We start from the raw sequence: 14,359 nt of genomic DNA, 5'->3' as shown, positions 1-14,359 counted from the left end.
ATATAATATTGAACATTAACTTGATTGGATTGAAGGATGCAAAGTATCATTCCTGGGTGTGACTGTGAAGGGCTTGCCAAGGGAGATTAACATTTGAGTCAGTGGACTAGGAAAGGCAGATCCGCCCTTAGTCTGGGAGGGCACAATCTACTCAGCTGCCAGTGTGGCCAGAATAACGCAGGCAGAAGAACATGGAAAGACTAGATTGGTTTAGTCTTCAGGCCTACATCTTTCTCCCGTGCTGCATGTTTCCTGCCCTCAAACATCAGATTTCAAGTTCTTCAGCTTTGGGACTCAGACTGGCTTCCTTGCCCCTCAGCTTGCAGATGGCCTATTGTGGGACCTCACGTTGTGACTGTGTGAGTCAGTACTCCCTAATAAACTTCCCTTTATATATGTACATCTATCTTATTAGTCATGTCCCTCTAGAGAACCCTGACAAATACACTCTCCTTCAAATCTCGCACTTCCACTGTACACAGGTGAAGTAGAGCAGAAATTAAGCTCCATTATAAAACTCTAAACTATCTCATTCTCAGTTTTATAAATAAATGGAAACCCTATAATACTAGAATAAATTCCCTGATTCTAACCTAAATCTGCCTTATAAATTTTATTTTTCTTTTGTCAATAGATAAAACTTGGTATTTTATTCTCAAATTTACCTCAAATTTACTTTTAATTTGCCTCAAAACTCTTTTGTGTTCTCTCTTGGGAGAATGTTTTTAAAGCTAAATTCCAATTCTAATTTTAATTTAATATCAACCATAGTAACTTATTAAACTTATGAAACAAAATGTATCAAATAACAATTTAATTTTCTAAGGTAACATTTGATAGTCAATAGACTATATATGAGAAACTGCCTGTGTACCAGCCACGTCTCCTCTTTTTCCTTGCTAACTAAACCATCATTTTCTTCAGTTTTTCCTGAGCTAAAAGGTAGTGTAGGCTCCTCCCAGCTACAGAGGTAAATCTTAATTAGTCTAAGCCAGTAATGGCAAGTTCGTTATCCTTACTGATGGTTGATTTGGGCATATGTATATAAAATATTTATCAAAAATGGATGTGTCTACCATCTCCCCTCTGGTATAGTCTGCTAGCAGTTCTTGATGAAATCCTTACACCACCGAATTAAGCAATTCTGGAAATAAGCCCCTAATCTCGTTGTGAAACAATCAGTGCTTTCATTGCTTAAGTCATTCCAGTTTGGGTCTTTGGCAATGTGTTGCTGTAATAGACCCTAACTGACTTACGTAAAGTATTTAACCTGCCTAGCTTTAAGTTTTATATTATTATTACTATTTTAAATATGAGAACACTGAGTTTAAAAAGGTTAGATACCATTCTCAAATTTGCAGAATTACAAGACAGAGTTAGAATACAATTGCAAAGATCAGGGTATTTACACCTCTATTATGTGATCTCCAATTATATCAAAAAATACCCTACTCACCATCACGGACCCCCAAATTGTGTACCCAGCATACACAGAAATGGGACGTTCTTCATAAGAACTAAATGCCACACACATCATTACTATTCCCATGCTAAGGCTCATCAAGGCAATCAGAATCTGCACAACCTAGAAATGATGAAGAAAGCAAAAACTGATTATCCACCACAAAAATGGTGCTAATGCCACCCCCTTTCCAATCACTAAGCTATCCTTATTCTTTTTATTTCATACAGTCATATGACCTTGATATTCTGTTGTCACTCTTTTTTTTCGCATTAAGAACCATGAATATTATCTTACCAACGTTATCTCTCAGGATCTCTACCACTGTCAGTCATTTCACGGTTAAAAGGAGCATGCCAGACCCAGCCCACAGGTGCTTTTCTGATACCTAGGATGCTACTTCTACCACAATGGTATCTCTCTTTTGTCACATACTCAGAGAGAAGTGGCCAAGGAATTAGAAAGCAATTATTCTAGCAAGGGGAAGTAACCTAAAGAAAAAAGAGTGTATACAGGGGAAGAAAAAAAGAAGAGCAAATCTGATATTTTCTTGACGTCTGGGGCCTGAGGACATGAGTATGAGTAAACAGCGTTCTTAAAATAGGAGAGTTGGAGTACAATTATCTCATGGCATTAAAAATGGGTCAAAAAAATTAAAACAACTTATCAAAATTTAAGGAATGTAGAGAAAGCAGTGCTTAGAAAAAAATTATAACATTGAATGAATATATTAGAAAATAATGATCTAAAATCAATCACCTGAAAGTCTACCTTAAGAAACTAGAAAAAGAAAAGCAAATTAAATTCCAAGTAAGCGGAAGAAAAAAACATGAAATAGAAATTAGAACAGAAATCATAAAATTAAAAACAGAAAATTAATAGACAAACTCAACAAAACCCAATGCTTTTTTTTTAAAAAAAGAAAAATATATAAATAAAACCAATAAGCCTGTAGCCAGTCTAAGAGAAAGAGAGAGAGGACACAAATTACTCATAAGTGAAAGAGGGAACATCACTCCAGTTCCCACAGAAATTAAAAGGATAATAAAATAATGCTATGAACATTTCTATGCCGACAATTTAATAACCTTGAGACAATGAATTGCTCCTTAAAGACAGTTTGTCAAAACTTACACAAAAGAAATAGGCACTCTGAATAAGCCTATAATTATTAAATAAATTAAATCAATAATTAGTAAAATTTCAAAACAGAAAGCACCAGGCCTGGAAAGGTTAATCAGTGCATTCTACCAAACACTTAAAAAAGAAATTATACCAATTCTTTATAGAAAATAGAAAAAGAGGAAATACTCCCTAACTCATTCTATGGAGCTAGCACTATTATCTACCAAAAAAAAAAGTCAAAAACATTACAAGAAAAGAAAACCGCAGACCAACATCTCTGGTGAACAAAGATGCAAAAATTCCCAACAAAACATACGCAAACTAAATATAATAGTGTATCAAAAGAATTATATACCATGACCATGCAGGATTTATCCCAGATATGCAAGGCTGACTAGATAGTCAAAAATCAATGACTGTAACTAATGACATCAACAGGCTGAAAGGAAGAAAAATCACATGATTATCTCAACAGATGCAGGAAAAATATTAAACAAAATCCAATGCCTGTTTATTATAAAAACTTTTGAAAAACTGTTAATAGAGGAGAACTTCTTTAGGTTGATAAAGAATATTTATTCAAAAAACTACAGCTAACTTCATACTTAATGGAGAAATTCAAAGCTTTCTCACTAAGATCACGAACAAGGCAGGGATGATCCCATCACTACTCCTTTAAACTTTTACTGGAAGTCACAGCTGAAACAGTAAGAAAAGAAAAGGAAATAAATGTATACAATTGGTAAGGAAAAAATAAAACTACTTTTATTCACAGATGACATGATTGTGTAGAAAATCTGAAATAATCAACCAAAAACTCCTGGAACTAACAAATGATTATATTAAGGTTATAGGATACAAGCTTAATACACAACAGTCAATTACTTTCTTATGTACTTAGAGTAAATAAGTGAAATCTGAAATTAAAAATGCAATACTATTTAAATTAGCACCCCCCAAAATTAAATATTTAGGTATTGGTATTTGGTGTTTGTTAGGCACAAATCTAACAAACTATGAACAAAATCTATAAGAAAAACTTAAAAAAATAAATCAAATAACTAAATAAACAGAGAAATATTCCATGTCCATGGATAGGAAGACTCAACATTGTCAAGATGTCAGTTGTTCCCAATTTAATCTGTAGGTTTAATGCTATCTCCCTCAAAATATTAGCAAGTTATTTGTGTATATTGAAAAACTGACTCTAAAATTTATAGGGAAAGGCAAAAGACTTAAAATAGCAAAAAATATCTTGAAGAAGAAGAAGAAGGAGTTGTAGGAGTAACACTACCCAACTTTAGGACAAACTATAAAGTGATAGTAATCAGGACTATGTGGTATTGGCAAAGAAATAGACAAATAGATCAATTGAATAGAATAGAAAGCCTAGAAATAGACACAGAAGTATAGTCAAGTGATCTTTGATAAAGGGCTAAGGTAATACAATTAGAAGAATAGTCTTTCCAAAAAAAAAAAAAAAAAAAAAACAACTTAAAAAACTGGACCTCCATAGGCAAAAATTGAACTTAGACACATACCTTGTATTCGTCACAAAAATTAACTCAAAATAAATCACAGACACAAATGTTAAACTCAAAACTCTGAAACTCTTAACAGATGACATAGGCTAAAATCTAGATGACCTTGGTTTTGGTGATGAATTTGTCAATAAAATACCAAAGGCACAACCCATGAAATACAGAATTAATCATCTTAATTTTATTAAAATTAAAAAAATTCTGCTCTGCAGAAGACACTGTCAGGAGACGAAAAGATAAACCATAGACTGACAGAAGATTTTGCAAAAAACATACCTGACGAAGGATTCTTATCCAAAATATACAACAAACTTAAAACTCAGCATTAAGCATACTAACATCTCAGTTAAAAAAAAGTGCCAAAAACTTTAATAAGACACCTCAAGAAAGAAGATACAGAGATGGTAAATAAACATATAAAAAGATGCTCCACATCTTATGTCACCAGGGAAATGAAAATTAAAATGGTAATGAGACTGGACTACACACCTATTAGAATGGTAAAATCCAGAACATTGAGGACACCAAATGCTGCCTATTATGTAGAACAGCAGGAACTCTCATTCACTGCTGATTGACATCTTCCACATTGCAAAGTAACAGGGAAGACGGTTTGACAGTTTCTTACAAAACTAAACATGCTCTTACCATACAATATAGCAATCATACTTACCTGTTAAGTTGAAAACTTATGTTCACACACAACATGCACACAGATATTTATAGCAACATTACTCCTACTTGCCAAAGTTTGGGAGCTATCAAGATGTCCTTCAGCAGGTGAATGCATAAACAAACTGTGGTACCTCTACACAATGAAATATTATTCAGCACTAAAAATAAATGAGCTATTAAGCCATAAGAAAACATGGAGGAAATTTAAATGCATGTTATTAGGTGAAGGAAGGCAGTCTTTAAAAACTATCTATTTTACAACGTTAACTGTATGACTTTCTGGAAAAGGCAAACTATGAAGACAATAAAAGATTAGTAGTTGCCGGGGATTGGTGGGAGGAAAGGATGAATGGGCAGAGCACAGAGAATGTTTAGGGCAGTGAAACTACTTTGTATGATACTATAAAGGTAGATTCTATCACTATACCTTTGTTAAAACCCATAGAACACACAACACAGAGAATGAACCCCATTGTGATTTGTGTACTTTGAGTAATGATGTGTCAACATAGGTTCATCAGTTGGAACAAATGTCCCACTCTGGTGGGGGAAGTTGATAATTAAAAAGCTATGCACGTGTCGGGGCAAGGGGCATATGGGATATACCTGTACTTTTGCTCTCAATTGTTCTTTAAGCCTAAAACGTCCCTAAAACATGCAGTATATTTTAAAATAATTATTTATACATTAAAAAATTGAACCTAGTATGTGCCAACATAAATAACCTATTTTATGAAAAATAGCTATATTTCCCCCCCAAAAAATGAATAATGCAAAAAAAAAAAAAAAAGGAGGAATCCAAAGAGTCCACAATGATATTTTCTCAGTGGTTTGAAGCTTGGGCTAGTGATAAACCTATATTTCATGTTCTTTCACCTGCCCTAACCTGACATTCTTTTAATTCTACATTGTTTTTAGACACGTTCACTTGAGACTCCAGATGGAAATGCTCAGAGAATAACAGATTTTTCATCCTCTGAGCAGTGGGCTAAGAAAAGGTACCAGACAGAAAGAGTAGCAATATGCATCTATCTGCTATCAGGAAGGCCTGTGGAGGGGGCGTCGGCTAGTGCACAGGTGGTCTTTTCTTTTGCTGTTCTTCTATGCTGAAGTCAAATATAGTTATCATGGATGATCCACAACCATAGAATAGATCTGAAATCAATATACTTTAAATATAACTAATTTGGAAGCATGATGTGGTAGAATATGATATATTTTTTCAAAGAAAGGGCCTGAAATTAAATACTGATGTTGCTAGGGCTGGTTGATGTATTAAGAGGCTGGTGGGACAGTGTATTTGGCATTAGATCTGATCAAACATGAGTTTACAACACTATTGGTCTTCTCCCAGATTTGCAACTGACTTACCCCAAGGACTTTGGGTTCCCCCTTCAAGAACTTCTCTTGCAATCCTTTCCACAGATATGAATGTATGACACCCATGTTTCCCAACTGGGGCACACCAGGGCCAGCCCCTGGCGTAGCCTGTTCCATTCCTTGCATGATTGTCATGGCAGCAGAAAAGGTGCTACAATAAGAAATGTAATTTAGGATGAGGTCCTGGAAATGACAAAAGAAAGACTTTATACTTTCGGGCAGATTCCCCCAAGGACAAAACCTGGTCTACCTTTCCCTCCAATATTATAACAGTTGTTACAGCTAGGGAAGTGGAAGAGGCAACACATTAAGCAGGGGTGGAGAGAGAGAGAGAGAGAGATTGACTTAAATGTTACATGATATCAATAATATGCTAGAAGAGAGGACATGTTGACAGAAATGAGGTAAATTAGAGAAATTTCTTCAACTTCAAATCCCAAGTCTGCTCAGATTTTATTTCTATCCCTTTTAAAGCCTAGTCCCTTGATTAGAGCCACTTCCCCGTGAAGGATTACTTTTGTAATAGTAATAAGCTACACAAACTCGTCTGCCTTCCAATTTATGGTACAGTATTGTATAGCTCCTCCTTTTATAACCAGAGCACAGTTAAATTCTCAGGGCTGAAAATCTTCCCATGTAACCTTGTATTTTGTCCCATAAGCTCTGAACTTTGGGAATAAAACTTACAGCTCTGAGTCATATTCTTTGCACCACAAATTTAAATCTCTTTTCCTATTACAGTACTTTAAACTCTAACTTGCTGGTGCATAGCAAGGATACATAAAGCCATTTTTTGAGATTCCAAGCACAAAGATATTACTGTTATGCCTCTGTCTCTCCTCAGTATGACTCCAACCAAGTAATGTGGAGATAGGCTAAAGCCACATGGAAATTTTTATCTGTGTATTTCAATTCATATTCTGATGTTTCATGGCCCACTTCCATAAAATTTTAGGGAAGTGAAGCTTGCTAATATCCTTCAAGTCATGGTTGATTTCAATGGAGCATATATGCTAAAAAGTCTTAACTTCGGAAATGTGCGCCCTTTTATTGGTAACATAATGAAAAAAAAAGTTATTGTAGCCCAAATTTGCTATGTTCAGAAAAAATTCAGATTTCTGTGGAAATAATTGTCATCCTATATTTACCTTTGACAAATCAATGAAAATACATTATTAGCTATCTGGCAATAAAATTGATTAAAGTTAGGAAAAGGAGGGTGAATTTCAGAGAAAGCTAGAGGGGAAAAGTTAAAATAAAAATAAAAGATTAATCATTTAGAACATTAATTTTAGTAATGTAGACATTCAAAGTTATGAAAAGCAGTAAAAATAAAAAGTACAAAATTACAAATTATAAAATAAGAAAAATATTTTTTAAAAGAAAGATAAATATAATTAATAATTAATAAGAAATATATAATGTAAATGTGATTGAAGTAGTTAAGATAAGGACTTAAATGTAAGGATGTAAACAAAAAGTCAATGTTCTTATTCTTATCTCGTCTAGAAAAGTTTCAAAAACAATTTGGACAAACAGAATTAGAACTCCATTTTGTTATGAAAGTGAGAAACAACTAAAATCTCTGTAAATCAGGTGAAATGAGTGTTAAAAACAAAGATTGCATAAGGATAAATTTGGGGGAAAATGTAGAAAAAGTATCAAAGAAACAGGGCACCATGGCCACAGATTTCAGATTATACTTATCAAAGATAAGAGTCTCCTTGAGGTATACAGCATAAATTATTGATCATAATCCTGGGAATTAAATGCATCAGCTGATACCTATCACTTCCCTGGAGAATTACAGTTCTGAGAACAATCAAAGTCAGTAGTAAAGGAGAAATCCCACCAAAAAGACACATGCTTAGAAAACAATTAGTCTCTGAATAAGTCTTACGTTGGAGTCCATAAAGAAGGAAGTAGATATCCTTCATACAAGCCTCCAAGAAGCCCCACAGATTAGGAGCATCTAGATATATACCAAATATAGAATATGTAAAAAGTATGGATACTTTATTCAATTGAAAATGAAATCACAAAAATGAAAAGTTAAAGTGCAAAAAGTGACACAACATTTTGCAACATGGTCTCAAACAAATTTCAAATATAAAATAATGTTGACAGAAAAAATTTTGCCACTGTGTTAAATAACAAGGAATAGCTGAAAGTAGAATTAGTCAACTGGAAAAAAATTGAACAAATCACCAAGAATTCTACAGAGAAACAAGAAAATGGTCACAATAGAAGAAAGGTTAAAAGATGAGAAGTGTAGAATTAAAAGGCCTAGAATATGTCTGATTAGAATTCTAGAGAATGTCAGCAACATGGACAACTAGAAATTACTAACCCTCATCACCATCACAAAGACACACACACACACACACACACACACACACACACACACAAAATGAATAAACAGCTACATTCCAACCAAAATAACTGAAGAAGAGCACCAGAAAACAGCAAAGGAGTAGCAGAAACCTTGTAAAGCACAGAAACCCAGGATGGCTGCATGAAGAAGGAGAGAAAATACCTTTCCTCCACCACCCTTCCCCCAGTTAGACCAGCTCTGAGTCAGGAGGGCCTTCTTCCTGCAGGGAAAAGGTAAGTGACAGGACCCCAGCAGCTCCCAACACCACCATAGACACCTGCAATCCTACTGGAGACACTTAGCATCTTCACAGACCCTGAGCTCAGCTGACGGAGCTACCTGAAGTCCACATGTCTGTTCTATCTCAGAGGAGGAGCTGACACTGTGCCCTGGCCCCCATGGCCCGAGCTGCTACTGTGCTGCCCCTTGTTGGAACTGAATCACTGCTAGAGTGCATTCTGCTTCAGAGTAGCCATTGTACCCCTCCATCTCTGAGGCTTAACCCCCACTACACTATGCACACCTGCGAGCCATACCTGAGCCAAACGGCTGCTATCTACTCTCTACCTGCCGAGGCCAGGCTGCCATGGAACTGCTCCATGCCCCCATCTTAGTCGCTGGTGCACCCTGCCCCTCCAAACTCAAGTTGAAACTGTGCTCCTCTGTCTGGGCACCCATAGCTTTGATTGAAATATGTCACCCCACCATCCAGGCAAAATAGTGCAGTGCCCCACCTCCCTGGAACTGACTAGTCCCCTGGAGTCTAAGCTTCTGAGAAACCGTGGCTCCCTAGGGGGTCATTTCTACACTGCTCCAAGAAACCCAAGGAAAAAGCTACAGACAGGCCTAGCCATTCCCGAGGCCTTGCTGCTGCTACATCCAGCCTCACACAGCCTGGGATATTGCCATGCCCTAACATCTCAGGGTCTAAAGTTACCACTATGTGGCACTCTATCCCCCAGGGTTGGAGTTGCTGCTTTACGCTATTGGCTCTGGAACCCAAATTTGAACTGTAACCTGCTCCTCAGAACTCAAGCCTCCAAAGCACGCCTCCTTCCCCGGAACCTTGATGATGTTGTGCACTGACCCCAGAATCAGTCTCAATTCCATCCCTGCTTCACGGGCTTGAGTTACTGAGGTGTGCTTTAGAGTTATAGCCTCAGGTTTGTGGGTAATCTGCATCCAGCCACGACTGGGTGAGTGAACCTGTGCCAGATGCTACAGTAGTTTTACAAGACCCTGAGCCTAGGACCTCAGCTCGCACTGCCACTATGCCTGGAATACCTGTGCCTGGAAGGCACAAGCTGTAAACCTTGGTGGAATCCATGTGTACAGGCTCACAGACTGCAAGAGCTGTAGGGGCATGGCTTTCTCCAACTAGGATCAAAGAATGTCACATATAGCTACGGGAGTGGAGCCACTTCTAAGAGCCTCTATTAGGGCAAAGCTGAGTGGGAATGCGGAGTCAGAGCCAACACAGACAGTCACAGTTAGGGATATGCCTAGTGGAGCCAAGGGAGTGGGACTATCTTTGAGATCTCAGAACCATAGGGCCACTAGCATGCAACTCCAACCTAACAGAGCTGAAGCACGGACTGAGCCCAGCAAAGATATGGGAGCGGGGCCATGTCTGAGGGCCCCAGTCAGCATTCCCAGGATTCAAGACATGGAGTCAAAGGAAATTATTCTCCAGATTTAAAGCTTAATGCTGTCTTCTCTGTTGAGTTTTGGACTCACTTGAAACCAGTTATGCCTTTTTCTTGCCTGGTTCTCCCTTTTTAACTGAGAGAGTCTATTCTGTACCTGTCTCACCATTATATTTTGGAATCAAATCACTAGTTTTGATTTCACAGGTTCACAGCTGGAAACATTTGCCTCCAGATAAGTCATACCTTGAGTCTCATCCATATCTGTTTCTGACGACTCTGGACTTAGAACTTTAAAGTTGATGCTAGAATGGGTAAAAACTTTTGAGGCGACTGAGACAGAATTAATGTATTTTGCATGTGAGAAGAACATGAGTTTCAGAGGGTTGTGAATGAAATGCTATGGTTTCAATGTTCCCTCTAAAACTCATGTGAAAACTTAATTGCCATTATAACAGTTTTAAGAGGTGTGACCTTCCAGAAATAATTACATCCAGAGACCTTCATCCTCATGAGTGGATAAATATCATTATCTTGGGAGAGGGTTAATTATGGCAGGAGTGAACTCCTGATAAAAGAATAAATTTGGCCCCATCTCTCTCTCTTTGCTTTGTGCACTCACTTCCACCTTCCTCCATGGGATCACCCTCACCAGAGGTTTACATCATGTGTGCCCTTAGACTTCCCAGCCTTCAGAGCTATAAGAATTACAAGAATGGCAGCAGATACATGAATGATAAAAAAATTAAATGCTTAGTACTTCATAAAATTACCAAATCACAAAGGGATACAAGAGATGAAGAAATAAAGAAATATCTGCAAAAACAGCCACCCCCAAAATAACAAAATAGCACTACTAACTGCTTACCTGTTAATAATAACCTTAAATATAACGGAATTAAATTCTTCAATCAGAGAGTAGCTGAATTAAAAAAAAAAAAACAAGATCTAACTATATGCTATAAGAGTCTCACTTTAGCTTTAAGAAAAAAACATAGGCTGAAAGTGAAGGGATGAAATACTCCATGCAAATAGTAGTCAAAGGAGAAGGATTGCCTATACTTAGATCAGATAAAATAAGCTTCAAATCAAAAACTGTCAAAAGAGGCAAAGAAGGTCGTCATTTAATGAGCCACTGAGCATACAGTGTAGGTAACAGAAGGCATCAATGACAAACTACCAGAATTTTTTGACAGGGTCTCATTCTGTCACCTAAGCTGGAGTGCAGTGTCGTTATCATGATTCACTGCAGCCTCGACCTCAGCCACCAAAGTAGCTGGGATTACAGGTGCATGCCAGCACATCCAGTTAATTTCTGTACTTTTTGTAGAGACGGAGTTTTGCCACGTTGCCCAGGCTGTTCTCAAATTCACAGGGTCACACAATCTTCCCACCTCAGCCTCCCATAGTGCTTGGCTTATAGGTGTGAGCCACAGTGATGGATCTTAAACCTCCAGATTTTTAACATGGACAAAGTAATTAATTGTTGGACCTTCAGCCGAGAAAGGACATTTGCAGTTTCATAGCCCTCTTAGGGGTCCTGTTCCCTTTAGATCTTGCCACTCTTGATTAGCGACTACTTGTAGGATTGTAAAATAATCTCCACACACTGTCCCTTGTACCACCTTACTGTTTTGAAAGAGAAATTTTGGGGAGGCCTGGATATCTTCGATGTAGGTCTTCAAATGTTTGAAATAAATTGTCTCCCTTCTGGGACAAGTTGGTAAATGATCAAACTATGGGCTTTATTATAATGACTTTAAGCCCAGAGGAGAACAATTCTCCCAAGTTTAACAAAATTTGAGGGTATGTATTAAATGTAAGACCAAAAATAAGGCCTGCTGTTTTATTTTATCTCTTTGCTCTGTATCTGAATTTTGTGTTCTGCTTACAGGATGTTAAAGTCTACATATAGGTCTCAATATACCTACTCAATAGCACGTAAATGTAACCCACTTCACAAACTCCATTATCATTAGAACAGACACTGCAAGAGGAAGAGGAGGGCCTCCTGGCCGGCCTCTACATAGTCCTGTATCTCACTTAGTCCATGAGAGCAAAAATAAGCACAACCCTGACTCTTCTGACCAATCTTTGAAACAAACTGCAAAAGAGAGGAAGAGTCAACCTCGGACAACACGGTACCACGAAGAACATGCTCTCTCCAATTATATAGACCCCTCTTCTCCGCTTTTCCACTTTCCCCAAGACAGGAGCAGGTTGGAGCAGGGTCATGCCAGAAATAACGCCCCTCTCCAGCATGTCCTTGAGTGGCAGGAAGTGTTAGAGGAAGTTTATGTTTTATACTTCAGGCCAGAAAATTGGTAAGTGATAGTAGGAAGACTAATAAAAATAGTTAATATGTATTTACTTATGGGCCGGGCGTGGTGGCTCATGCCTGTAATCCCAGCACTTTGGGAGGCCGAGGGGGGCAGATCATGAGGTCAGGAGATAGAGACCATCCTGGCTAACACGGTGAAACCCCGTCTCTACTAAAAGTACAAAAAATTAGCTGAGTGCGGTGACGGGCGCCTGTAGTCCCAGCTACTCGGGAGGCTGAGGCAGGAGAATGGCAAGAACCTAGGAGGCAGAGCTTGCAGTGAGCCGAGATCATGCCACTGCACTCCAGCCTGGGCAACAGAGCTAGACTCTGTCTTAAAAAAAAAAAAAATTAATATGTACTTACTTTTTATTATGTGACAAGCAATGTTTTAAATGTTTTATTTGTTATTTCATCATGAAATTCCCCTAAGAGTTATGCTCTATTATTCAGAAGACAGAATTACAGAAACACAAAATTAAGTAACTTTAGTAACTGTGGCAGAGCCAAAATTTAAATCTAGGAGATGTAATTTCAGAACTCCTTTGCTTAAGAGGATCCACTACGCTAGTCTGGTGAACAGAAGAGCTCCTCTGTTTGCATATTTATTCATTCCTCAATTGATGGACGTTTGGGTTGTTTCCATCTTTTTGGCTATTACCGGTAATGCTGCTAAGAAAATCCATCATACAGGTTTTTGTGTAGACATATGTTTTTATTTCTCCTTGAATGTACCTGGGAATGGAAGAGCTAGATCATAAGACGGGTTAATTGTTGAAATTTTGCAAAGCTGCCAAATCATTTCCAAGATGGCTGCACCGGTTTAGAATTTGAATAACAATATTTGAGAGATCCAATCTCTCCATATGCTCACCACCACTCATTAACATCTTTTTTGTTTTTTCTATCCTAGTGTGTGTGAATTAATATCTCTTTGTAGTTTTGATTTGCATTTTTTAATTACAAATGATGTTGAACATCTTTTCATGTGCTATTTGTATGTTTTCCTTAGAAAAATGCCTATTCAACTTATATTCCCACTTTTAAATTAAGTTTTTTTAAATAGTTGAATTGTAGGGATTCTTTATATGTTCTGGATACAAGTGGTTTATATGATATAGTATTGGCAAATATTTTCTTCCATATCCCATGGGTTGTCTTTACACTTTCTTCATGGTGTCCTTTGAAATAGGAGCCTTTCTTTCCTTCCTTCTTTCCTTCCTTCCTTCTTTCCTTCCTTCCTTCCTCCCTTTCTTTCTCTCTTTTCTTTCTTCCTTCCTTCCGTTCTTCCTTCCTTCCTTTCTCTTTCTTTCCTTCCTTTCTTCCTTCCTTCCTTTCTTTTTCTTTCTTTCCCTCCCTCCCTCTTTTTCCCTTCCTTCCTTCCTTCCCTCCTTCCTCCCTCCCTCCCTCTCTCTCTCTTTCTTTCTCTTCCTTTCCTTTCCTTTCTTTCTTTTCTTTCCTTTTCCTTTTCCTTTTTCTTTCTTCTTTTGTTTTCTCCTTCCTCCCTCCCTCCCTTCCTTCTTTCCTTCCTTTCTTCCTTCCTTCCTTCCTTCTTTCTTTCTTTCTTTTTTGAGATGGAGATTCATTCTGTAGTTCAGGCTGGAGTGCAATGTCATGATCTCAGCTCACTGCAACATCCACCTCCTGGGTTCAAGGGATTCTCCTGCCTCAGCCTCCCAATAGCTGGGATTATAGGCACCCGCCATCATGCTGGGCTAATTTTTGTATTTTTGGATTTTGGGGTTTCACCATGTTGGCCAGGCTGCTCTTGAACTCCTGATCTCAGGTGATCCCCCTGACCTCAGCCTCCCAAAGTGCTAGGATTACAGGCGTGAG

At 37.7% G+C, this 14,359-nt stretch overlaps 1 protein-coding gene across 1 annotated transcript in view; it reads right to left on the bottom strand.

Annotated features, from left to right (window-relative positions):
* Positions 1 to 14,359, bottom strand: part of LOC105535319 (membrane-spanning 4-domains subfamily A member 4A-like) — a 47,742-nt gene that overhangs the window by 20,281 nt on the left and 13,102 nt on the right. The window contains exons 2-3 of the mRNA XM_011974357.1: positions 6,175 to 6,334; positions 1,457 to 1,585 (exon numbers count right to left, since the gene is read on the bottom strand). Coding sequence (XP_011829747.1) covers positions 1,457 to 1,585; positions 6,175 to 6,318 — 273 coding nt within the window. The 5' untranslated portion in view covers positions 6,319 to 6,334. The remainder of the gene's footprint in view (positions 1 to 1,456; positions 1,586 to 6,174; positions 6,335 to 14,359) is intronic.

Source organism: Mandrillus leucophaeus, unplaced genomic scaffold (assembly GCF_000951045.1).
Source record: "Mandrillus leucophaeus isolate KB7577 unplaced genomic scaffold, Mleu.le_1.0 Scaffold1443, whole genome shotgun sequence".
NCBI lineage: Eukaryota > Metazoa > Chordata > Mammalia > Primates > Cercopithecidae > Mandrillus > Mandrillus leucophaeus.
The sequence above is the reverse complement of the archived record's forward strand: the minus strand, read 5'-3'. Positions and strand labels throughout refer to the sequence as shown.